This window comes from Hermetia illucens, chromosome 1 (genome assembly GCF_905115235.1).
Source record: "Hermetia illucens chromosome 1, iHerIll2.2.curated.20191125, whole genome shotgun sequence".
Classification (NCBI taxonomy): Eukaryota; Metazoa; Arthropoda; class Insecta; order Diptera; family Stratiomyidae; genus Hermetia; species Hermetia illucens.
This window is the reverse complement of record NC_051849.1, coordinates 174,142,722-174,162,536: the sequence shown is the minus strand read 5'-3', so window position 1 is coordinate 174,162,536 and position 19,815 is coordinate 174,142,722. Positions and strand designations below refer to the sequence as shown.

Genomic DNA, 19,815 nt, shown 5'->3' with positions numbered 1-19,815 from the left:
CCAGAGGTCACAGTCTGCCCCACTTCGTCTTTAAAAAACGTTGCCCCGTCTCCTGCGGCCTAATGCGTTTTACTTTTAACACCCCTTTAACTCTTTTAAATTTAAATTCAAAAATATTTAGAATTTAAAAAAATATGGAGTTGCGGAAACTTCTTTGAGGTGTACTTGTTTTTTTTTCTTCGATGTTCCAGCTTTTCCAGGTTACTTATTCAGCTGTTCGCATGCACGGCACGGGCAAACTACCGGACTCTTTGGAGTAGTAGTAGTAGACTTGCAAGGTTTCCTTGCGAGGACTTCTATTTTTGCTTATAAAACGTTGAGAAAAATCTTCAGACAAAATAAACGATCGCTAACGTTGTTGTTCTCTCTTCTTGTGAATATAGGCGCTACCGAAAGTTAGGTTCCGATATAAGAATGTTCCTCCTCGATTCAAGTCTGCTATTCCGGAGCCTTATTAACCCGAATTGGACACTAGCGAAGGTGGCTGGTCCAGTGAGAGCATTTTCAGTTTGTAGTCCTGCAGATTCGTCGTTGCTTAGTGGAATACCACGTTTCCTACTTTCAGCGTGCAAAAACCAGAGACACAGTTAATCTTCTATTGAATGTAGTTGTTAATTAAGCGATTTAAGTAATTTCGTTTTTAAACGGAAAAGAATTAACACAACGAACGAAAGAAAAAGATAATTGGAAAACTTTTTTCCTTTTATTTTTGTCAGATGCGGGGTCACCAGTTTATTATATAATTATTTAATTACAATAAATATTTTTAATTATTTAAATTATCTTATTAGCCTCATTTACTTGGTGGCTGATTGCGGAATGGACAGCCCGGTTCCTACAGCGGCCCCGTGGTTGTCATCTTGCTATCAACAGATAGGCAATCTACTCAGCCGGGTGAGTTTTGCTGCGCGTGGAGCTCGGGTGAATCACCGTTCAGTCGCTGTACACTACAGAGCTTCCGCAAAGCTAATAATATAATTTTATCTGGTTTTAGTAAAGCGACAGAAAACCACATTTAAACCCATCCTAGAATGCAGTAACATAGACAATAATATGGAGCACGTTTGGTGGAAAGTTTGGTGGAAATCTCATTATTATTATCAAAAAAAAATACGCCGAGTTGTGTAAATTTACATTTACATAAGGTACTTACCCAAGATGTGAAATGCCAATATCATAATAAAGTAAATAGTGTCACATGCTAAATGCGCATGCAATACGAATTAACTTCGAATGGAACTTTCTTGCATCCAAACATAAGGGTATAGGGAATACACAATATTTTTACCTAAAGCACAGAGCTTCTGGTTTTCGAATTGTTCAGAATGACGTTCACCATAATGCGACTTAGTAATTTTAGTGTCGACCGGGACCCAAGTTTTACGAAGGAGACTGATAATAGGAAATGAAATAAAAACTCAAAAAGACATCAAAAATGATTGGAAAGGTACTAATCGAGGAATTGTCTCTACAACTCATTGTAATTGGCAATTTTTAAAGTATGCATAAAGTAAGGGAGAAAATAACTAACTTTAATTTTTGTAGGGTTTATCAAATGATGTTATTTGTGCATTGCAAATAAAATGCACACTTCGCTATACCTAGAAAATGCGTTGGATATTTTCGTTCCGTACCTCTTGTCAATTAAATGTATCTCGGCGGCTTGATCAATTTACCACATTTATTCTATGTTATGTTTTTCCGATCACTTACCCGCTGTATCATGATTTACAAAAATATATTATTACAAACTCCGCAGAATCTTTTTTTTTAACTTTTCATCACTACAAAAAAAGCATGTTATAGCAATATTTCCACGTTAGATAAGATTAATGTCAAGTTTGATTACTTACTAGCTTCTTTCGCGATAATGGAGTAAATTGTGATATTAAGAAATACCCCCCTTTGATAGTTATATTATATACCCACACGCTCATAGCCAAGATGTATCATTTATGAGTGTTTTCCAAGCCTAAAGTCAGTTCCAGGAGAACCGCGAAACTAGTAACACTACAATTTAATAATTTCGTTTTTCTTCAAAATGGATAATCTATCGATATTTTTGTGTTTTGTGATCGGGTTAATTTCGTTTGTTCTGATTTCATTTAAGAAACGGTACACATATTGGAAAGATCGGGGAGTACCATACCTTGAACCCACGATTCCATTTGGCAATTTACCTCCACGACAAGCGCACTTCAAAGATATTATGGAACCATTTTATAAACAGAAGAAACCAGGAGCCCCTTTCATGGGGGCTTACTTCTTCAGAACTCCTGTCGTTATTGCAACAGATCTTGACTTCGTACAAAATGTCCTTGTCAAGGACTTCAGTAATTTTCATGAGCGCGGGATGTATGTGAACGAGGAAGATGATCCTCTTTCGGGACATATGTTTTCTTTGGATGGCGAGAAATGGAAATCTTTACGAGCAAAACTCTCACCCACATTCACATCCGGAAAGATGAAATTCATGTTCCCAACTGTAGTGGATGTTGCCAATCGATTCAATTCCACATTATCAGAAATTTTGGAGACGGAATCGGAATTGGAGGTGCGAAACGTATTGGCCAGATTCACCACTGATGTTATCGGGACATGTGCTTTTGGAATTGAGTGCAATAGCTTAAAAACTCCCAATTCCGATTTTCGCAAATATGGTTCCAAAATATTTGATGAACCCCTTCATGGATCCCTCGTGCAACTGTTCTTGATGCAATATCCCAAAATCGCAAAGAAGCTTCACTTAAGGGTTTTCCACAAAGAAGTTGAAGAATTTTTCATGGGATTGGTGCGTGAAACTATCGATTATCGGGAGAAAAATAATGTCAGACGAAATGATTTTATGGACCTCCTTATTCAGCTTAAAAATGGCGAAGCTTTGGATGAACATTCTCAGAAATTAGGACGTGTAACTTTTGGGGAGATTGTCGCACAAGCATTTTTGTTTTTCATCGCGGGTTTTGAAACATCATCAACCACCATGCTATTTGCTTTGTATGAACTTGCATTAAATCAAGACGTCCAGGAGAAGGCACGTCAGGAAATTGAAACTGTTCTTAGCAAACATGAAGAAAAACTTACTTATGAAGCTGTGAAAGACATGGTGTATGTGGATCGCATTATAAGCGGCAAGTAGTATATTCACTTTCTTGTATTTATGTAAAGGTTTGACTCCTACTTTACCTACCTAGAAGGTTGCCTTATCTTCCTTAGTTATTTAAGGGGTCATCCGGTGTGAAGGTAATTTCTTTTCACTTCTTTTTAGAAATTTTTTGTGAAGAACTGGATAAAGGTAGAAATACCATTTTTTCAGTATTTATTTACTAATATCTTGAGCATGCGTAGTAATTTTTCCACCCTGGTAGAATCATTCGTTATTGAAATGGAGAGCAACTTATATACCGATCTCCAAAAAAGGTGTTTTTCTGCTGCCACGCTAGGAGCTATGATCATCTTAAAGGAAAAATGTAAAAGGCATTTTAACGCCCGGACTAAACCACTGCCCACAAACTAGGATTATTAAAAAATATTAAAAGCGCAATTTTTGTTGCCCTGTTAAACTTTTTTTGGAAATTTTGGTAGTTTTTCCAGGAATAAAAATAAACTACCGAATGAATCGCAATTATCCTAGTTTGCGGATCATGTAAATATGCTCTGAATAACTTGCGAAATTTGAAAGAATTTCGTTGGATAGATTTTGGACTATGGTGGCATCAGATTTTCAACACGCAGTTTTGAGAAAAACGCATTTAAAAAGTAGAAGCAGATTTTCAACCATAAAATCTTACCTGACCATTAATCTCCCTAAAAAGAAACTGCTATACCTAATCCATAAACCTTGGGTTCTTATGATTTTAGCGAAGTCATTCAAATGTTATTTAGACCTATAAATACGCGCTTTATAACGGCGATCGGCGTAAGTCTGGCATGCGACATTTTACCTATTGAACGCTCTAATTTCCGAACGACTCCGAATATCAACAAATCACTTTGCCATATATTTTACACTATCGTCATCAACGGCTCAACTACCCGTATCCGGTCTAGGCCTGCCTTAATAAGGAACTCCAGACATCCCGGTTTTTCACCGAGGTGCACCAATTCGATATCCCTCAAAGCTGTCTGGCGTCCTGACCTACGCCATCCCTCCATCTTAGGCAGGGTCTGCCTCGTTTTCTTTTCCTGCCATAGATATTGCTCTTATAGACTTTCCAGGCTGGATCATCCTCATCAATACGGATTAAGTGACCCGCCCATCGTAACCTTTTGAGCCGGATTTTATACACAACCTGACGGTCATGGTATCCCTCACAGATCTCGTTGTTATGTAGGCTACGAAATCGTCCATCCTCATGTAGGGGCTAAACATTCTTCGGAGAATTCTTCTCTCGAACGCAGCCAAGAGTTCGCAATTTTTCTTGTTAAGAACCCAAGTCTCCGAGGAATACTTGAGGACTGGCAAAATCATTGTCCTGTACAGTAAGAGCTTTGACCCTATGGTGAGACGTTTCGAGCGGGACAGTTTTTGTGGTTGTCAACAACCGTGTGCAGATTTCATCATCGTAGCTGTTACGGGTTGTGATTTTCGATCCTAGATAGGAGAAATTACCAACGGTCTCAATGTTGTAGTCAGCTATCTTTATTCCTCCCGTTTGACCAGTGCGGTTTGATGTTGCTGATTGGTTGGTTTTCGGAGCTGACCTTGCCACCATATACTTTATCTTGTCTTCATTGATGTGCAGCCTAAGATCTCGCAGTGATTGCCACCTGCTCGATCTGGATGAAGCCAGTTTGTACATCTCGGGTCGTCGTTCCCATGATGTCGATATCATCAGCATAGGCGAGTAGTTGGGTGGACTTAAAGAGGATCGTACCTCTTGCATTTACCTCCGCATCACTGATCACTTTCTCGAGGGCCAGGTTAAAGAGGACGCATGATAGGGTATCCCTTTGTCATAGAACGTTGTTAATGTCGAATGGTCTTGAGAGTGATCCTGATGCTTTTGTCTGGCCTTGCACATTGGTCAGGTACAGCCTAGTCAGTCTTATCAACTTCGTCGGGATACCGAATTCACGGACTGTTTCTTCTATACTTGGTGGTGGCAGTATTTGTCCGTCGTGTTCAGTTGGCGGGACCTCCAACTCACCGATGTTCTGGTTGCTCAGTAGCTCATCAAAGTACTCAATCCATCGCTCCAATATGCCCATTCTGTCGGAAATCTGATTTCTCTTTTGTCTCGGCAGGATGAGCATCGAGGTGGTTTCGTTCTGCTGACTTGTTGGTAAAACTTTCGCGCCTGGTGCGGTTCTTCCCTGTACTTTTCTAGGACACAGACCTGTTCGTTCTCCTAGGATTCCTTTTTCCGTTTGTGAAGTCGTTCAACGGAGTTCATGATAAGTCTCTGCGCGTGCCCGCGTTCTTTGAGATTGTAACATTACTCGGTATGCGGCATTCTTGCGTTCCGCTGCTAGCTTACATTCATCGTCAAACCAGCCGTTCCGACTTTTTTTGCGGCTGGGGCTAAGTATCTTTGTGGCCGTATCAATGGAGATCATTTGTTGATGGTTCATTTCCAGGTCCTATGTTGGCTGCGGTTATTGCGGCATCCACTTCCCTGTTATAGGTGTCGCGAAGGTTTATGGGCCTATGAATTTTCCAGAACTTGTTCGATGTTTTCTCAAAATTAGATCCGCTGGATCAGTGCGCTGAAGTAGTTCAGTTTCCGACAAAGGCAAAAGCAGCGGCAACGCTGCCATTTTTGTGTTATCGAATATCTTTGCCGAATCAATTCACGCGTTTTATTATCCAAGGTTAGGAATGAATTGTTTGATTATCTGAGGATGACAGGCGCTTTCCAAATTCAAGAAATTGAGTTCAGTTATTTGTTAGATATTTCCTGAATGCACTCTGGTTGGTATTTTTAAAGCAGAAAGCTTCAGAGGGGGTAATGGGATTAGTTGCACTTGTTCCTATTGAAGTAAACAGAGGAGATGAGGTGAATTAGGGGGACATAAAACTGAAATGTTTCCTACATTTGCTTTGCCATCACTGAGGTCGCATTAATCAATCGTGGAACTATAGCCATTTCCTGCGAAGGAAGTAGGTTCGGAAAGTGCATGTATCAATACACTGCCTTTCTAGACTACGTTGTAAAGAATTTTACCAGTCTTATTTGCTCTCGTTCAATTTCATAAACTATGCTTGGCGTTTAAGTTTCCACCGAGTAAAATCAGAGGTCAGCTGTTCTATATCCATGCCGAAGGCATCTAATTTATAACGCGACAGATTATCAGAAGTCCTTATCGTTTTCTTCCCCTCGGTTCCTTTCATCTCTGTGGCCACTTTATTCTCTTTATGTCCTCCTGGCCTAATACTCTCGCGTCCCCCCCCCCGCCCCCCCCTCCCTAATAACTCTTACGTTGGCCCTGACGCCCACCATTTTGCACTCGACTTTAATGCTCAGATATCCTGACTCCACTCTCCTGTCGCGGGCAAGTGTACAAAGTATAACTTTCGTAAGGCAAACTTCGAAGGTCTGAGCTCAGCCCTGACTACAATCAGCTGGGTTCCCCTTCCCTCTTCATTAACATGCGACCAAGCACACCGCTACGAAAAAGTTATGCTTACTTAGTTTCTTTCAAAACTCTGCGTTTCTCGGTCAAATCCTTAATAGGGAAGTCCAGAAAGGAATATCTGACCAGTGTTGGAGCTATTTGCAACTCCGCTGGCTTGTCCAGCTATCCTCCCCCCGTCCATTAAATTCTCTGGCTCCTCAACTAACTCCCAACAACTATCTTCTGATTTACTCTGACACCACTTTTCCTCAGTCTATGCTCTCTCTCCCCCCAACTTTTCCCTCCCACTAGTCGAGGTGGCCTGCCCAGCATCGTCTGCCATTCCCCTGCTTACTCCTCTCCTTGTCGAATATCTCATTGGCAAACTTGATGCTAATGTCGGCCCTGGCTACAACGGTCTTACAAACCTCTTTTTGCTTAAAACTGGTCCGTCAATCTCCCTGCCCCTATCCATTATTGTCAAGAAAGCTTCGAAGAGCATCATTTTCCTGGCCAATGTCCTTCAACCTTTTTATTTTTGTTGTTCGTAAAATTGTAAAGTCTGTTGTCTTCAAGATTAAAACAAGGATGAAGAAATTATTAAGCTCTTTGATTTAGGAGAAAGTTGCTTAAAATAGACACATTGCAAATTATAATACATATATAACATTTGCCTTCATTAATTTTTCTAAATTTTATTTTCAGAAACTCTTCGCAAATATCCACCAGTGGTTAACCTTATACGCCAAGCAGTTCGTGACTATCGTGTCCCTGGGACGAAAATCATTATTGAAAAAGGCACTGCGGTTTTCATTCCAGATTTTAACATTCAACGTGACCCAAAAATTTTCCCTAATCCTGACGTTTTCGATCCAGATCGATTTACTCCAGAGCAGATAAAAGCCCGTCATCCAATGGCATTTTTGGGTTTTGGTGAGGGCCCACGAAACTGCGTAGGATTGCGATTTGGACGAATGCAATCGAGAATCGGTCTAATTACACTTTTGAAAAATTATCGTTTTAAACCATGCTCGAAAACGCCAATTCCAATGGTTTTCGATGAAAAAAAAACCAATTTTATCACCAAAGTTTGGAATGCATTTGAAAATAGAGAAATTGTAAATCGATTACTTTTTGGCTTTGAATAAAACTGAATTATTTGGATATTCAGATTAAAGTTATATTTTTAAAATATGAAATAATTTTTGAAGAATCTTTGGTAGTATAAGGGAATCAATTGGGGAAAAGCGAAAGACGCAGATGGAACTCTCCGCAGCTATGGAAGTAGCTAAGTCTAGAGAAGTATCTTCACTTCAATACCACAATTGGTTCTGAGACGCCCAATAAAAGCAGAATGGCCGCTTGCCCTTAGACCTTATGTCACTAACCGCCAGAGGGGGAATTTCTAGGTATCGTATAATTTGCATATGGGGCCTAAGTAAACTTATCGTAGGTACCTACTACAACGTCACAAATTTGGGGATAAAGACATCGACCCCAAGTCATGTTCATCACCCTTTTCCCAAAGTTGTGCCAGAACGAGCCACTGCCAACTATTGATAATGGAAAATATGTAAATATGTAATATGTATGAAAATATATGTAAATTCATTCATTCAACCAACGCAAGTCTCTATGTACAACTGAAAGTATCTCCTCTATGCAGGATAATAGCATTAGGAAGGGTTGGATCATCCCATCTCCGAACTTTAGTGAGATTTAAAATGACGTGGAGGTAGAGGCTTTTGACATCGACATTCTCCAAGATGTACATCAAGGACTCTCATTGGGGGATGTGCAGACCAATCACTGCATGACTATCTTTCAACATTGACTGTATATAAGATCCCCGATAAGGCAATGAGGTATTATTGAGGCACATACATGACAAAATTGTAGCGCAATTCCAAATGCTTGGTAATCGCTAAGCTCAGAATTTTCTAGAGTTCACGAGACACTCTTGAAAATTCTTTCGAGAATCTCGGCAATCGTTAGGCTGCCGAATCTTCTAAGAAATGCTGTAAGATTCAAATTTGACTCCTAGAAAGAGCCACGACCACGCTGCTAAAAACTACGATGTTACGTTACCGTCCATCAACAAATATATAGAGCTATGTAGACCCCAACGCATGGCAAGTAGAAATTACATCGCAGAAGAGGGACTCTGTCAGCGGAATATTTCATTCAATGTACTGTGCAGTTGGAGGGCATTATTCGACGGAAAGTTAACGAACTACGATCTAGAAATCTTAGTAAAAAATAAAAAATCCACCGGAAACTTCGTATTTATCTGCTCGGAATTCCTTTTCAAATACTTGCAGATTGCATTAACGAAAACTACAAAGAACATTTATATTTTACTTAAGCGGTGGGGATTAAGATATATCGACCGACGATAGCGAAATCTCAAGAAGGTGGGCGTAGTATGCGCGACGACCAAAGTTAATATGTTATTGCAGTGGTCAGGGAAAGGGAAGCTGCCGTAGATTGCAGCAAATTCAGAAACCTATACCGCATCACGAAAGAACTTGTATGCAGTCGCAAATCTTTCGATAGTTCTGCGAGCAGCATTAATGAACGACCCCCCCATCCACGATAGTGAACAGATGAAGGGATGAAAGGAACACACTACCACATTCGGTGAAGCTCTACCTCTTGTGGATAAAACGAATTGTCACCATAGCTTGAGGGTGGACTCTTTGTCCAAACACTCCAAACAGAAGAGAAATCATCTCAGAAGTAAAGCAGCTGGACAGTTGCTGCAGATCAGCTATTACCGCTTCCCAGAGAACGTTGATAAGTTCAATGGACCATGAAATTTTTTCTAAAACACCTTGACAACACTAATTACATCTACTTGATCTCTCATCAAGTCATGGACCTTGGCAAAATGGCTCCGCATTTGAAAAACAAGTCGGGAAACTGGAAGCTTGACGCTTCTGGTATAAAAAGTTTTGTATATCCCTATGCGAGGAGCATAATGCAATTCTCCATTGGCTGATAGCGTTGACTCGACGCTCAGTTCTCTCAGGGGCAGTGACCTGTCCAGAACTGAGCGATTTAAATATCTCGGGTCAATGCTAATGCAGCCATTGGAGAACTGCGTAATGAAATTGCTTTACGCATTAATGCGATCGAGATGAAATGGCACTCCACAACTGATGTTCTTTGTGATCGACATATCAGCGAACGCTTCCAATCTAGAATTTACCACAATGTCGTCCATCTGTCGCTCTGTATAGTTCTGAGTGCAGGTCGACTATAAAAGACAATGAACGGCGTCTTGCGGTAATGGGAGCGAAGATGTTGCATTGGACTCGTGGCGTGACACTTTTTGATCACATCCGAAATGAGGATATCCGTTTTTATGGCTTAGGATGCAAAACCTCAAAAAGGGCTGGGGAAAAGCAGATTCTTCATAATGTCAATTATTCTCGCTAATTATGACGCCAGCATCTTATTTGCATGGCTGTGGAAGCAGTAAATTCGCGCGAAATTGCTAAGTTTGAACTGCTATAACTTTGGCGTCAATGGCCAGATTTCCATGAAATTTAGCAGGGGTATACAAAATATTGTCCTCTATGCTGGTGTCCTAGGATGAATTTAGGGGTTTTTAGTCAATTTCTAAAATTGACAATATACTATTAGTAAGTTTATTTGAGCAGATATCGAAATTCTGATTTTTTTCGGATTTTTGGGCTGGGTAGTTTCCGAAAATGAGTCCTGCCTCATTTTAAGTGTGCACATTATTCGCGCACTTTACAATTTACGTCAAAACTAATATCAGATTCAAAAAGTATTAATTGAGGCCATTTAATACCCCAAACGACTATATTCGAAGAAAAAAATGTTTACATCCCCCCTTTATATGTATGGGGAGGTCCTTTAAACTGCACGTAAATTTATGTCACTCACTATATGCGTGGGATTTCATAGTTTCCACATGTTCACCAAATTTCGTTCGTATTGGTTTAGCCGTTTTGGAGAAAAGTGCGTGTGATAGACAGACAGACATACGGACGATGAGGGGATTTTAATAAGGTTTTGTTTTACACAGAACCTTAAAAATAACCCCTCGATCGCACGCGCGCAGCCATAAAACTTTGGATCCAGTACCTTGAACTAGAGAGAAGATGGATCGGATCGAATTGTTAATGGGTCCTCTTGAGTCATAACTATCGAAAGACTACGTAGCAACGTTAGTTCCGCCTCCGGTAGCAGCCCCGAACAAAATCCCTGCCTCAGCTGACTTTGCCAGTTGCCTTTTCCATTTAAGTCCTTTCGTTCTGTATTTTTCAAAAATGAAATAGCCAATTTGCTTTCCAAGACTTTATAATTATAGAATATCACTCGGAACATTACTCCTAGTAAATATTATGATGTAGCCCACGTACTTCTTGGCATAACCCCTCGAGTATCCCAAATTTCTGTAGCCACTTATCTCAAAACAAATTAACAGCAATTAACTTCAGAGATAAAATATTCAATCTGCTCAACGAATTTACAGTTCATCAGATCAACGAATTCGGTTCTGTTTTCCGTATTTGCTCTTGACCGGGCTCCAATTTCTTTCGCCGTTCGCGCTTCTCCCACCGCTCCTTTCTATTGTCCACATTAGCCCAACACCAACGCACAAAATTTCAGAAATAATAACTTCAGGAGAAGAATGACCATGAAGGCCCGAACGATAAACATCACCGTACAAAGAAAATCAATCTCATTCGCACGTCCCCACACGTACACCCTCAAAAGGGGTTTACGCAGTCGGCGGTCCAGCTGAATTGTGCTAAAAGATATACAATATCTCTCCTTTCTCAGCCAGGTCAGGTTCCGATAATTCACCACGACTTCCAAATTCAAAGTCAGCGGTCCGTCATCAGTATCATACTAGAGTCTCTTTTCAGCTAAATAACTATCGATGATAGCAGCCAAATAGGCGTGAATTCAAAAAATCGCCTGGGATTTCTGTATTAGATTCCGATTGGCCGAATTGGATGCATTTTTCACATCCAGGGTAAGTACCACACAATATTTGCTGGTATCTTTGGCCAAACCAGTAACCAATTTGATGGCATCAGTAGTTGATCTGAGAGACATCCTTGGCCCTCAACAACCGGAAGTAATCTATTACAGATCACGATCTAACATTTTCCCCACAGTGCCCTGGAGACATGAACGTCTGTATGAGGATAATTCATCTGGCGGTTTACCAGACTTAGACAGAAGTACCAACTTCTGCCGCTTCCATGCTGTTGGGAATATGTCCTCAGGCATGCACGGTTCAAACGACTCAGCGAAAAACTCCGGCCTCAAAATATGTCCCATTCCAATACCTGTTCAAAAAAGCTGCAATGTGATGACCACCTCTTACTGGGCAATGATTTTCAGCATGAGGGGTAAGGAGATGAAAGACCTCTAAATCGTCCCACCAGGATTCTATTGGCGCTTCCCTATGGGGGGCATTTCCTCTTGCTTTGCTGGAAGGCGAGCTTGAGAGTTTTGTGGGCGTCCTTACTGGCGCACCCTTTCTGCCCTAATTGATTCTATCTACTGCCCTCTGGGCCCCTCTTCTCGCTTGGTGGCAGGATCACAGCGAACTCCAACCTGTCCAATGTCCCAGACGATAGCAAGGTCATGTAAACGGGGCTTTTAGGTTACTTCAAATCCCAGATCAAAATTATCTGCAGTTATTTAGACCTAGTTCGAACTCTGATTCCAAGCAAAATCCTGGGAAGTTCAGCGTAGTGTACAAATTGACGAGAGAGAATTTGCTATTGCGCTGGTCAGGGAAGCGGAAGATGCCGCAGGACGCGAACATTTCACAAGTGTATACCGCTTCACAAAAGAGCTTACATATGGTCGTAAATCTTTCGATGGTCCTGTGAAGGACGTCAATGGTCGGTTTCTCATTAACGATGACGCGCAATGGAAGAGGTGAAAGAACAATTCACCAGGGATCTTAACCGTATTATATCCGGTGAGGTTCCTCCTCTTATGGAAAAAATGATTAGTCACCGTATCAGACGGATACGGACTGTTCCTTTAAGCAGAATGGAAAACATTTAGGTCATCAAAGTAATCAAAGGGAGTAAAAGCAATGAGCAATGTGTCTTCCCGCAGAATTATCACTGCAACTGCACCTTCCACTCGTACGCAAATCTTGGAAATCAGAGACCTTTCCAAAGTGTAGAAGAAAGGGATGATCGTTATGTTTCCAAAGAAGGGGAACAGTTTTGAGTGTGACAATTTGAGGGGTATCTGTGCGTTACCCGCCATTACAAAGATAATTGCTAAAATAATCCTGGAACATATCGATGAACTTCATAGAAACTTGATTGACAGAAAGCAGGCTGCACAACGCAGGTCTGCGCTCCCGCGCCTCCTGCATTGGCCACATCAACACCCTACGGAGAACTTTGGAATAGTGCGCGGAGTTTAGATCTTGGCTTCACCCGCTTTTCATCGATTTCGAAAAAGCTTTCGATAGTGTGAACAAGGAGTGTATCTTGATTGATATACACAAGAGTCGCTTTCCGAAGCTTATATGTGTAGTTATTATCAGGGCGACATATGATGCTGCAAAACGTCAGGTGCTACACTGAGGTAATATAGTATCTCGAAGGATTTCAAGGTCGGTTTAAAGCGGAATTCGCCAGAGTTGCATCCTGCACTTTCTGCCGCCGTTGGCATCCAACTGCATGTTTTCCGACGCATTAACAGCGCTAGATACGCTTTCGCTACCCTGTCTAAAATCTGAAATTTGGAATCTGCAGTTATTTCAACACCACGATCAAGTTGATACTGTTTTGTATTAGTGTTCCTTCTGTGTTTCCAGGGGGAAATAGCACAAAGAAAGTGAACTCCAAGCCTTCGTCAAAATTTGTCTGCGTCCTATTTTTGAAGCACGTGGGAATGATACTCTCTCAATCGAAGAATTCGTTGGGCACACACTCGAACGCAACATGATCGGAAGACGGAAGAGGATAGGTAATACATTGAGGAGGGTTGACAATTGCATTCCGAGCTACGTCATGCAGTAGAATCCACTCTTCCAAGATGGATGACGAATGGGCACTTAGTGCTGAACGGTAGAGGAGAAATGTGGGCCTCTTGGGAAATCGTGGGGCGGCTGAAGGGCATATCAGGTGACCGCGAATGATGGCGCGTAGACGCGATACCCCACCAAACCCCACCAAAATGTAAACAGCAATCATATAAGTATGCATGTATTCGGTATCCCCACGAAATTGATAAGATTGACTAGGTTAGCCCTGGCGAGGCCAGATAAAAAAAAACCATTCGACATCAACAACGGTCTACGACAAGGGGATGCGCTATCATGCGTCCTCTTTAACCTGGCCCTCGAGAAAGTGATCCGTGATTCTGAGGTAAATGCGAGGTTACGATTTTCTTTAAGTCGACCGAACTACTGGCCTATGCTGACGATATCAACATCATGGGAAGGGCGACCCGAGACGCACAAACTGCTTTCATTCAGATCGAGCAGGCGGCAATTGGCGCGATATCTTGGGCTGCACATCAATGAAGGCAAGACCAAATATATGGTGGCAACGTCAGCACCGAAAGCCAACCAACCAACAGCGTCAAACCGCACTGGTCACACGGGAAGAATAAAGATAGGAGACTACAACTATGAGACCGTTGATAATTTCTCCTATCTAGGGTTAAAAATCACAACCGACAACGGCTACGCTTATGAAATCCGCGCACGCCAACCGAGGCTATTTCAGCTTACAAAAACTGATCCGGTCGAAACGTCTCACCATAGGGTCAAAGCTGGTACCGTACAAGACTACGATTTTGCCAGTCCTCATGTATTCCTCAAAGACTTGGGTTCTTAGCAAGAAAAATTGTGAACTCTTGGCCGTGTTCGAGAGAAGAATCCTCTGAAGAATTTTTGGCCCCCTACATAAGGATGGACGATTCCGTAACCTAAGGACGAAATCTATGAGCGATACCAAGAACGTCTGGCTGTGGATCAAATCTGGCCTTACAGGTTGCGGTTAGCTGGTCACCTAATCTGTATGAAAGAGAATAATTCAGCCCGGAAAGTGAATAAGGCAATATCTATAGTTGAAAAAAAGAAAAGAACACTTTGCAGAGTCTGCCTCAGATGGAACGATGTCGATACGTTGGGACGCTAGACAGCTCTTAGGGATCCGTGCACTCGGCTCAAAACCTGAGTATGTGGAGCGGCCTAATCCGGCAAGCCGGTCGATGCATCATGATGGTGATGATGATGTCGGCAGAAACAAATCGATTGAGGACTTCAATGCTCTGCTTGTCAGACTGAGAAATTTGATTTTTTTGCTATTTGCTTATTGTGGGAAGAGAGCAGGAAGATGTTATCACCATCATTGAGTGGCTTGAATAAGATGACATTGTTAGTTGAAACTCTTCGCTTCCTCCATGAAAGGCAAAATAAAGAACAATCCGCGCCGTCATATGATACTGTCTCTGGTAATAACCGCTAATTTCTTGTGGATCTGCCTCGGGATACAGGCAGTCTATCCGAGTGCTCGACGGGTTAAAGGAATTACCCGTATGCCGAGGCAGATCCAGACTGTCGCAGTTAAACCTGATTTTGCATCCTGTGTACAATTTTATGATTCAGAGCTTTCCTCCGGAGGTTTATTGCCTCCAGTAGTTCAGCTTTTGACTTAAGATACGCGTCGAGGGCATAAATTTATCCGTGATCCTTTCATTTGGGTTCGTAGATTGGAGCCAGGTAGAGGGTGTTATTGCAGCTTCCAATGGCTAGGTCGAATTTTCACTTCTGCAGAAGTATTCCGGTGGATCTCACTTTTTCTACAAAGCTGCTGAGGCAGTTTCATGATGACAGAAGAGTGATCGTATGAGAGCTGGTAACACAGTGCAGCTCATGAAGAATTTTTCGGCGGTCGATCGACCAATAAGTTAGGTGCCCAGATGAAGTGAAATCATAATCCTTTGCCCCTTCGGAGCATTTCAAAGCTCCTTACTATTCGGATTGACTGTTCGGAAGTACCAGGGGGATGTTTCGCGTTGTAAACTCCCGCAACATTAAACCTATTGCCCAGAGTCGAAAAAAGCATTAGAATTATTTGGCGCTCATTTGGAGGTTTACTTCGAACCATATCACTTTACTTAATGGGCAGCAAGAAAGTAGGAAAATATAAGGATCATACAGTAATGGTCCATCTGCCAATTTAATGAAGAAAAATCGTGTCTTCATGAATAATAACCAGGACTACCAAACCGTGTAAAAACAAATCAGGAAGTGACCCTGAAAACGACATCAGAGACCAGAATAGCTGGAGCTCGGAAAGTCCGGATAAAAATTCATCCATTCATGTCTTGTTGCATAAGTTCATTTGAGATATCCTGCGATCACAATGATGATCTGCGTGCCAAACATATCTGAAAATTTAAACAAGTCGGAATACCAGAAGCTCGTGCTTCGGGTATAAAGGTTTTGTGTTCATCTTATCAACGCTCATTTTTGTACCCGTATACAGTTACAAAACTACGAGACATACGTACATATTACAGCCGTAGATGTTACACTCACCCTAAACAAACAAACTGCCTATTTTCGAATACTGTACACATATAGGCACGTATATAAATTGATCGTACCCATATTTCCGATTTACTTCTTATATCTATCTGAATTAGGTACTACCCACAAAGTCCATTAGCACGCATATACTATATACCTACATACACACATGTATCGTTGGAATAATTGATATTCATATACAAATGACTAAAAAACTAAAACAAAATAATCCTTTTCCACCCAATTCATACGAACTTACTTCGTTGTGGTATTGACAAATTAATATGTGATGATGACGTCATGCAGGTTGAAGAGGGCACGAAATTCACGAAAAATTGTAAAGTTTTACCCCCTATAACTTTGTTAATAATAGTTTGATTTTCTTCAAACTTGACCAAATTGTGCACCATATTCTTCATTATACTTATGCTAAATTTTGTACTTCTGCGATGAACATAAGGGGGGTGCCGGATAAATTTCTAAAATGTGGAAATATACTATTATTGACTTTATTTCTGCAGATATCGGAACCGGATATATTTTGAGGCCTAGATTTCGTAGAGATGCACTATTGCGATTTTTTTCAGATTTTTCGGTTGGATAGGTTCTGAGAACGAGACCTGTTACACTTTTTGATGGTCATATTTTGAGCCCTCACTCCACTATGTTTCACCCAATATCAAATATTGAACCAGTTTCAAAAAGTACTAATTGAGACCTTTCATTTGATACCCCACATGGCCGCATTCTATGAAAAAAAATTTTGCACCCTCTTTTCACATGTATGGGGAGCCCCCCTTAAACTTAACACAAAATGGCGTCAGTTGCTGCATGTAAAGGGAACGGTAGATCACATACTCCTACGAATTTTCGTGACAATCAGTTCAGCCGTTTCCGAATAAATCGGCTGTGACAGACAGACAGACAGACAGACAGACAGACAGACGGACAGACAGACAGACAGATCTCCTGTGAGGAGTGTCCAGATCTCCCATCAGGCGCGACCCCAGCTGGCGGATAGGGGCATACCTATTGATGTGTAAATATGTGTTCATGCACTTTTCTTTTTTGATTGTGCATGGGCTAGTGTTTGCTCATCTCTGGTGCGCGGACCAAAATGGCTATGGGAAGGATACCCAGAACATAAAACCACCATGGAAGACGAGAGAAGGAGGAAACTTACGGTGCAGGGGCTCGGAACCCCAGTACCGGCGGCTTTTGGGAGTGAGCAAGCGGGCTCCCGGTCGTCGATATCCCTCGTCCGCAGTGCCTCGGTGGTGGACAACTTGGCCACCTTGGCATATAATGCTACAAGTGATTTGGATCTGGAGAAGGAAGTATTCAAGCGAAGTACGACTTTACCGAGAACACCAATAACAAGACCAAACAAAGATGAACTAAAAGCAGCTTTTTGGACAACAAAAACCGTGACAACACCCACCGCACATGTTCAAGATGCTCGACAGCAGGAGGTGCTCCAGGAACAAGGAAGAGATCCATTCAAAAGAAGCTCATCAACTTTGAGATCTCCAGCAATGCCAAAGACGATGAAGGATAAAGTACAGGCCAAAAGTGAAGGACCATGTAAAAGGAGTAACCCTGCCGGGACTTATAGGGAGCAGAGTCCCGATCCGGAGGAATTACCCTTCACCCAGCTTGGGGCAAAAATAGTTGAGCTGTCCGAGTTTATCAAGGACAAGCACAACGTGCACCAAGCCATAAAGAATATGGTGAGGGCTATTAGAGTTCTCTATAATAGATCACAGATGGAGGAAAAGAATAATAAGAACACGCCGAACCCCGCTGTGCCAACAGTATCACAATCGACCCAAGTGACGCCTAACCGTACTACCATCGAATCCCAGCGAAATAAGCGAGTACGTGAAAAAGAGGGGGATCCTTTAAGTAATCAGCAGGCGCCTAAGAGAAAAAAAGGAGGACAGGACATCCGGAAAACCAACACCAACAGGTCAGAAGGAGGAAACCGTACAGCGAATCTAGGAAACTCGACCAGCGTTGCGAAGCCTAAGACCAGCGAAAACGATGGATGGACTAAAGTTACCAACAAAAAAGCGGAACGAAAGGCAAAAGTGCGAACTCGTCCAGATGTAATTGTTATCTCCAGTAAGGGCAATCTGTCCTACGCGGAGATACTCAAAAAGGTCAAAGCGGATCCCGACCTAAAAGATCTGAGCGGAAATGTAAACCGAATCCGAAGAACCCAGAAAGGGGATCTCATGTTCGAGCTGAAAAGATCCAGCGTGGGCAAAACTGATGACTTTCGCACTCAAGTGAAAAACTCACTTGGGGAGAATGCCGCAGTGCGTGCCCAAAAACATGAGATCTACCTTCAATGTAAGGATCTCGATGAAGTAACATCGAAAGAAGAAATTTGTATTGCTCTGAAGGAGCAATTCAAATTGAAAGAACTCACCGAAGATTCAGTTGTGGGCTTGCGAAAAGCCTATGGTGGTACTCAAACAGCCACAATACGAGTACCAGCGGAGGCAGCACAGATGTTATTGGCTGCCGGCAGGGTTCGGATTGGATGAGTTGTCTGCCGTTTAGGGGAACAAATTTCACTGAAGAGGTGCTTTAAATGCCTCATGTTTGGACACTTCGCGAAGGCTTGCACCAGCAGCATTGATCGGTCCGATCGATGCAGAAGGTGTGGGGAGAAAGGTCATATTGCCAGAGAGTGCAATAGCGACCCCAAGTGCCTATTATGCGAAGTAAAAGAGGGACAGGATAACCGGCATATTGCCGGGAGTGGTAAATGTCCAGAATTTAGGAAGGCGCTCACTGCAATGAGAAAATGAGGTTTATTCAAATAAACCTGAATCATTGCAGGGTCGCTCAGGATTTACTTGAGCAGGCCACGTTCGAATCTGAGATGGAAATCGCCATCAAAAGCGAACCGTATAGACACCGTCACGGTGGCATATGGGTCAAAGATTCGACTGGTGGAGCGGCGATTTGGGCTTGCGGTCGACAGGCCATACAATGTACTGCAAGTCAGGCAGGCAGTGGCTTCGTGTGGGCGAAAATAAGTGGTGTATATGTATACAGCTGCTACGCCCCACCAAGTTTGACACTGTCTGAATTGGAGCAAATGCTTGATAATCTTGTTCTCGACGCGAAGGGACGAAGTCCAAAGGTGATTACTGGTGATTTCAATGCTTGGGCCCTAGAGTGGGGTAGTAGGGAATCAAATGCTAGGGGCGCAGTTTATTAGAAGCTTTTGCGCAGATGGACATAGTTTTGGCTAACGAAGGTGCTGTAAACACCTTCCAGAAAGGGGGATCAGGCTCGGTTGTAGACTTGACCTTTGTCAGCCCTTCGCTGGCGCGTGGTATGTCCTGGTGCGTCAGCGAACGCTACACCCACAGCGATCACCAGGCAGTTTTCTTTGAGACATGTGTCGAACCTCAGGGCAAAGAGCTATCATGCCCGAAACCGAAAAAGATTTCAGGCTGGTCTGCAAAATTTTTGGATGAGCAGAGCTTCTTAGAGGTGTGGTTGGATCAACCTGATATAGCAGGCGCCTCTACGGAAAGAGCTGTCCATCTGGCTCAATGCATCGCCAAAGCATGTGACGCGTCCATGCCTAGGAGGTGCGCATTCCCCCGTAGAAGACCAAACTACTGGTGGAATGATGAACTGACCGGCCTTCGATCGGCCTGCCACCGAGCGAG

General features: G+C 42.4%; 1 protein-coding gene across 1 annotated transcript in view; it reads left to right on the top strand.

Moving 5' to 3' along the window:
• The first annotated feature begins 1,963 nt into the window (after positions 1–1,963).
• LOC119646744 overlaps positions 1,964–19,815 on the top strand; it is a 32,508-nt gene continuing 14,656 nt past the window's right edge. The window contains exons 1-2 of the mRNA XM_038047325.1: positions 1,964–3,131; positions 7,264–7,704. Coding sequence (XP_037903253.1) covers positions 2,042–3,131; positions 7,264–7,704 — 1,531 coding nt within the window. The 5' untranslated portion in view covers positions 1,964–2,041. The remainder of the gene's footprint in view (positions 3,132–7,263; positions 7,705–19,815) is intronic.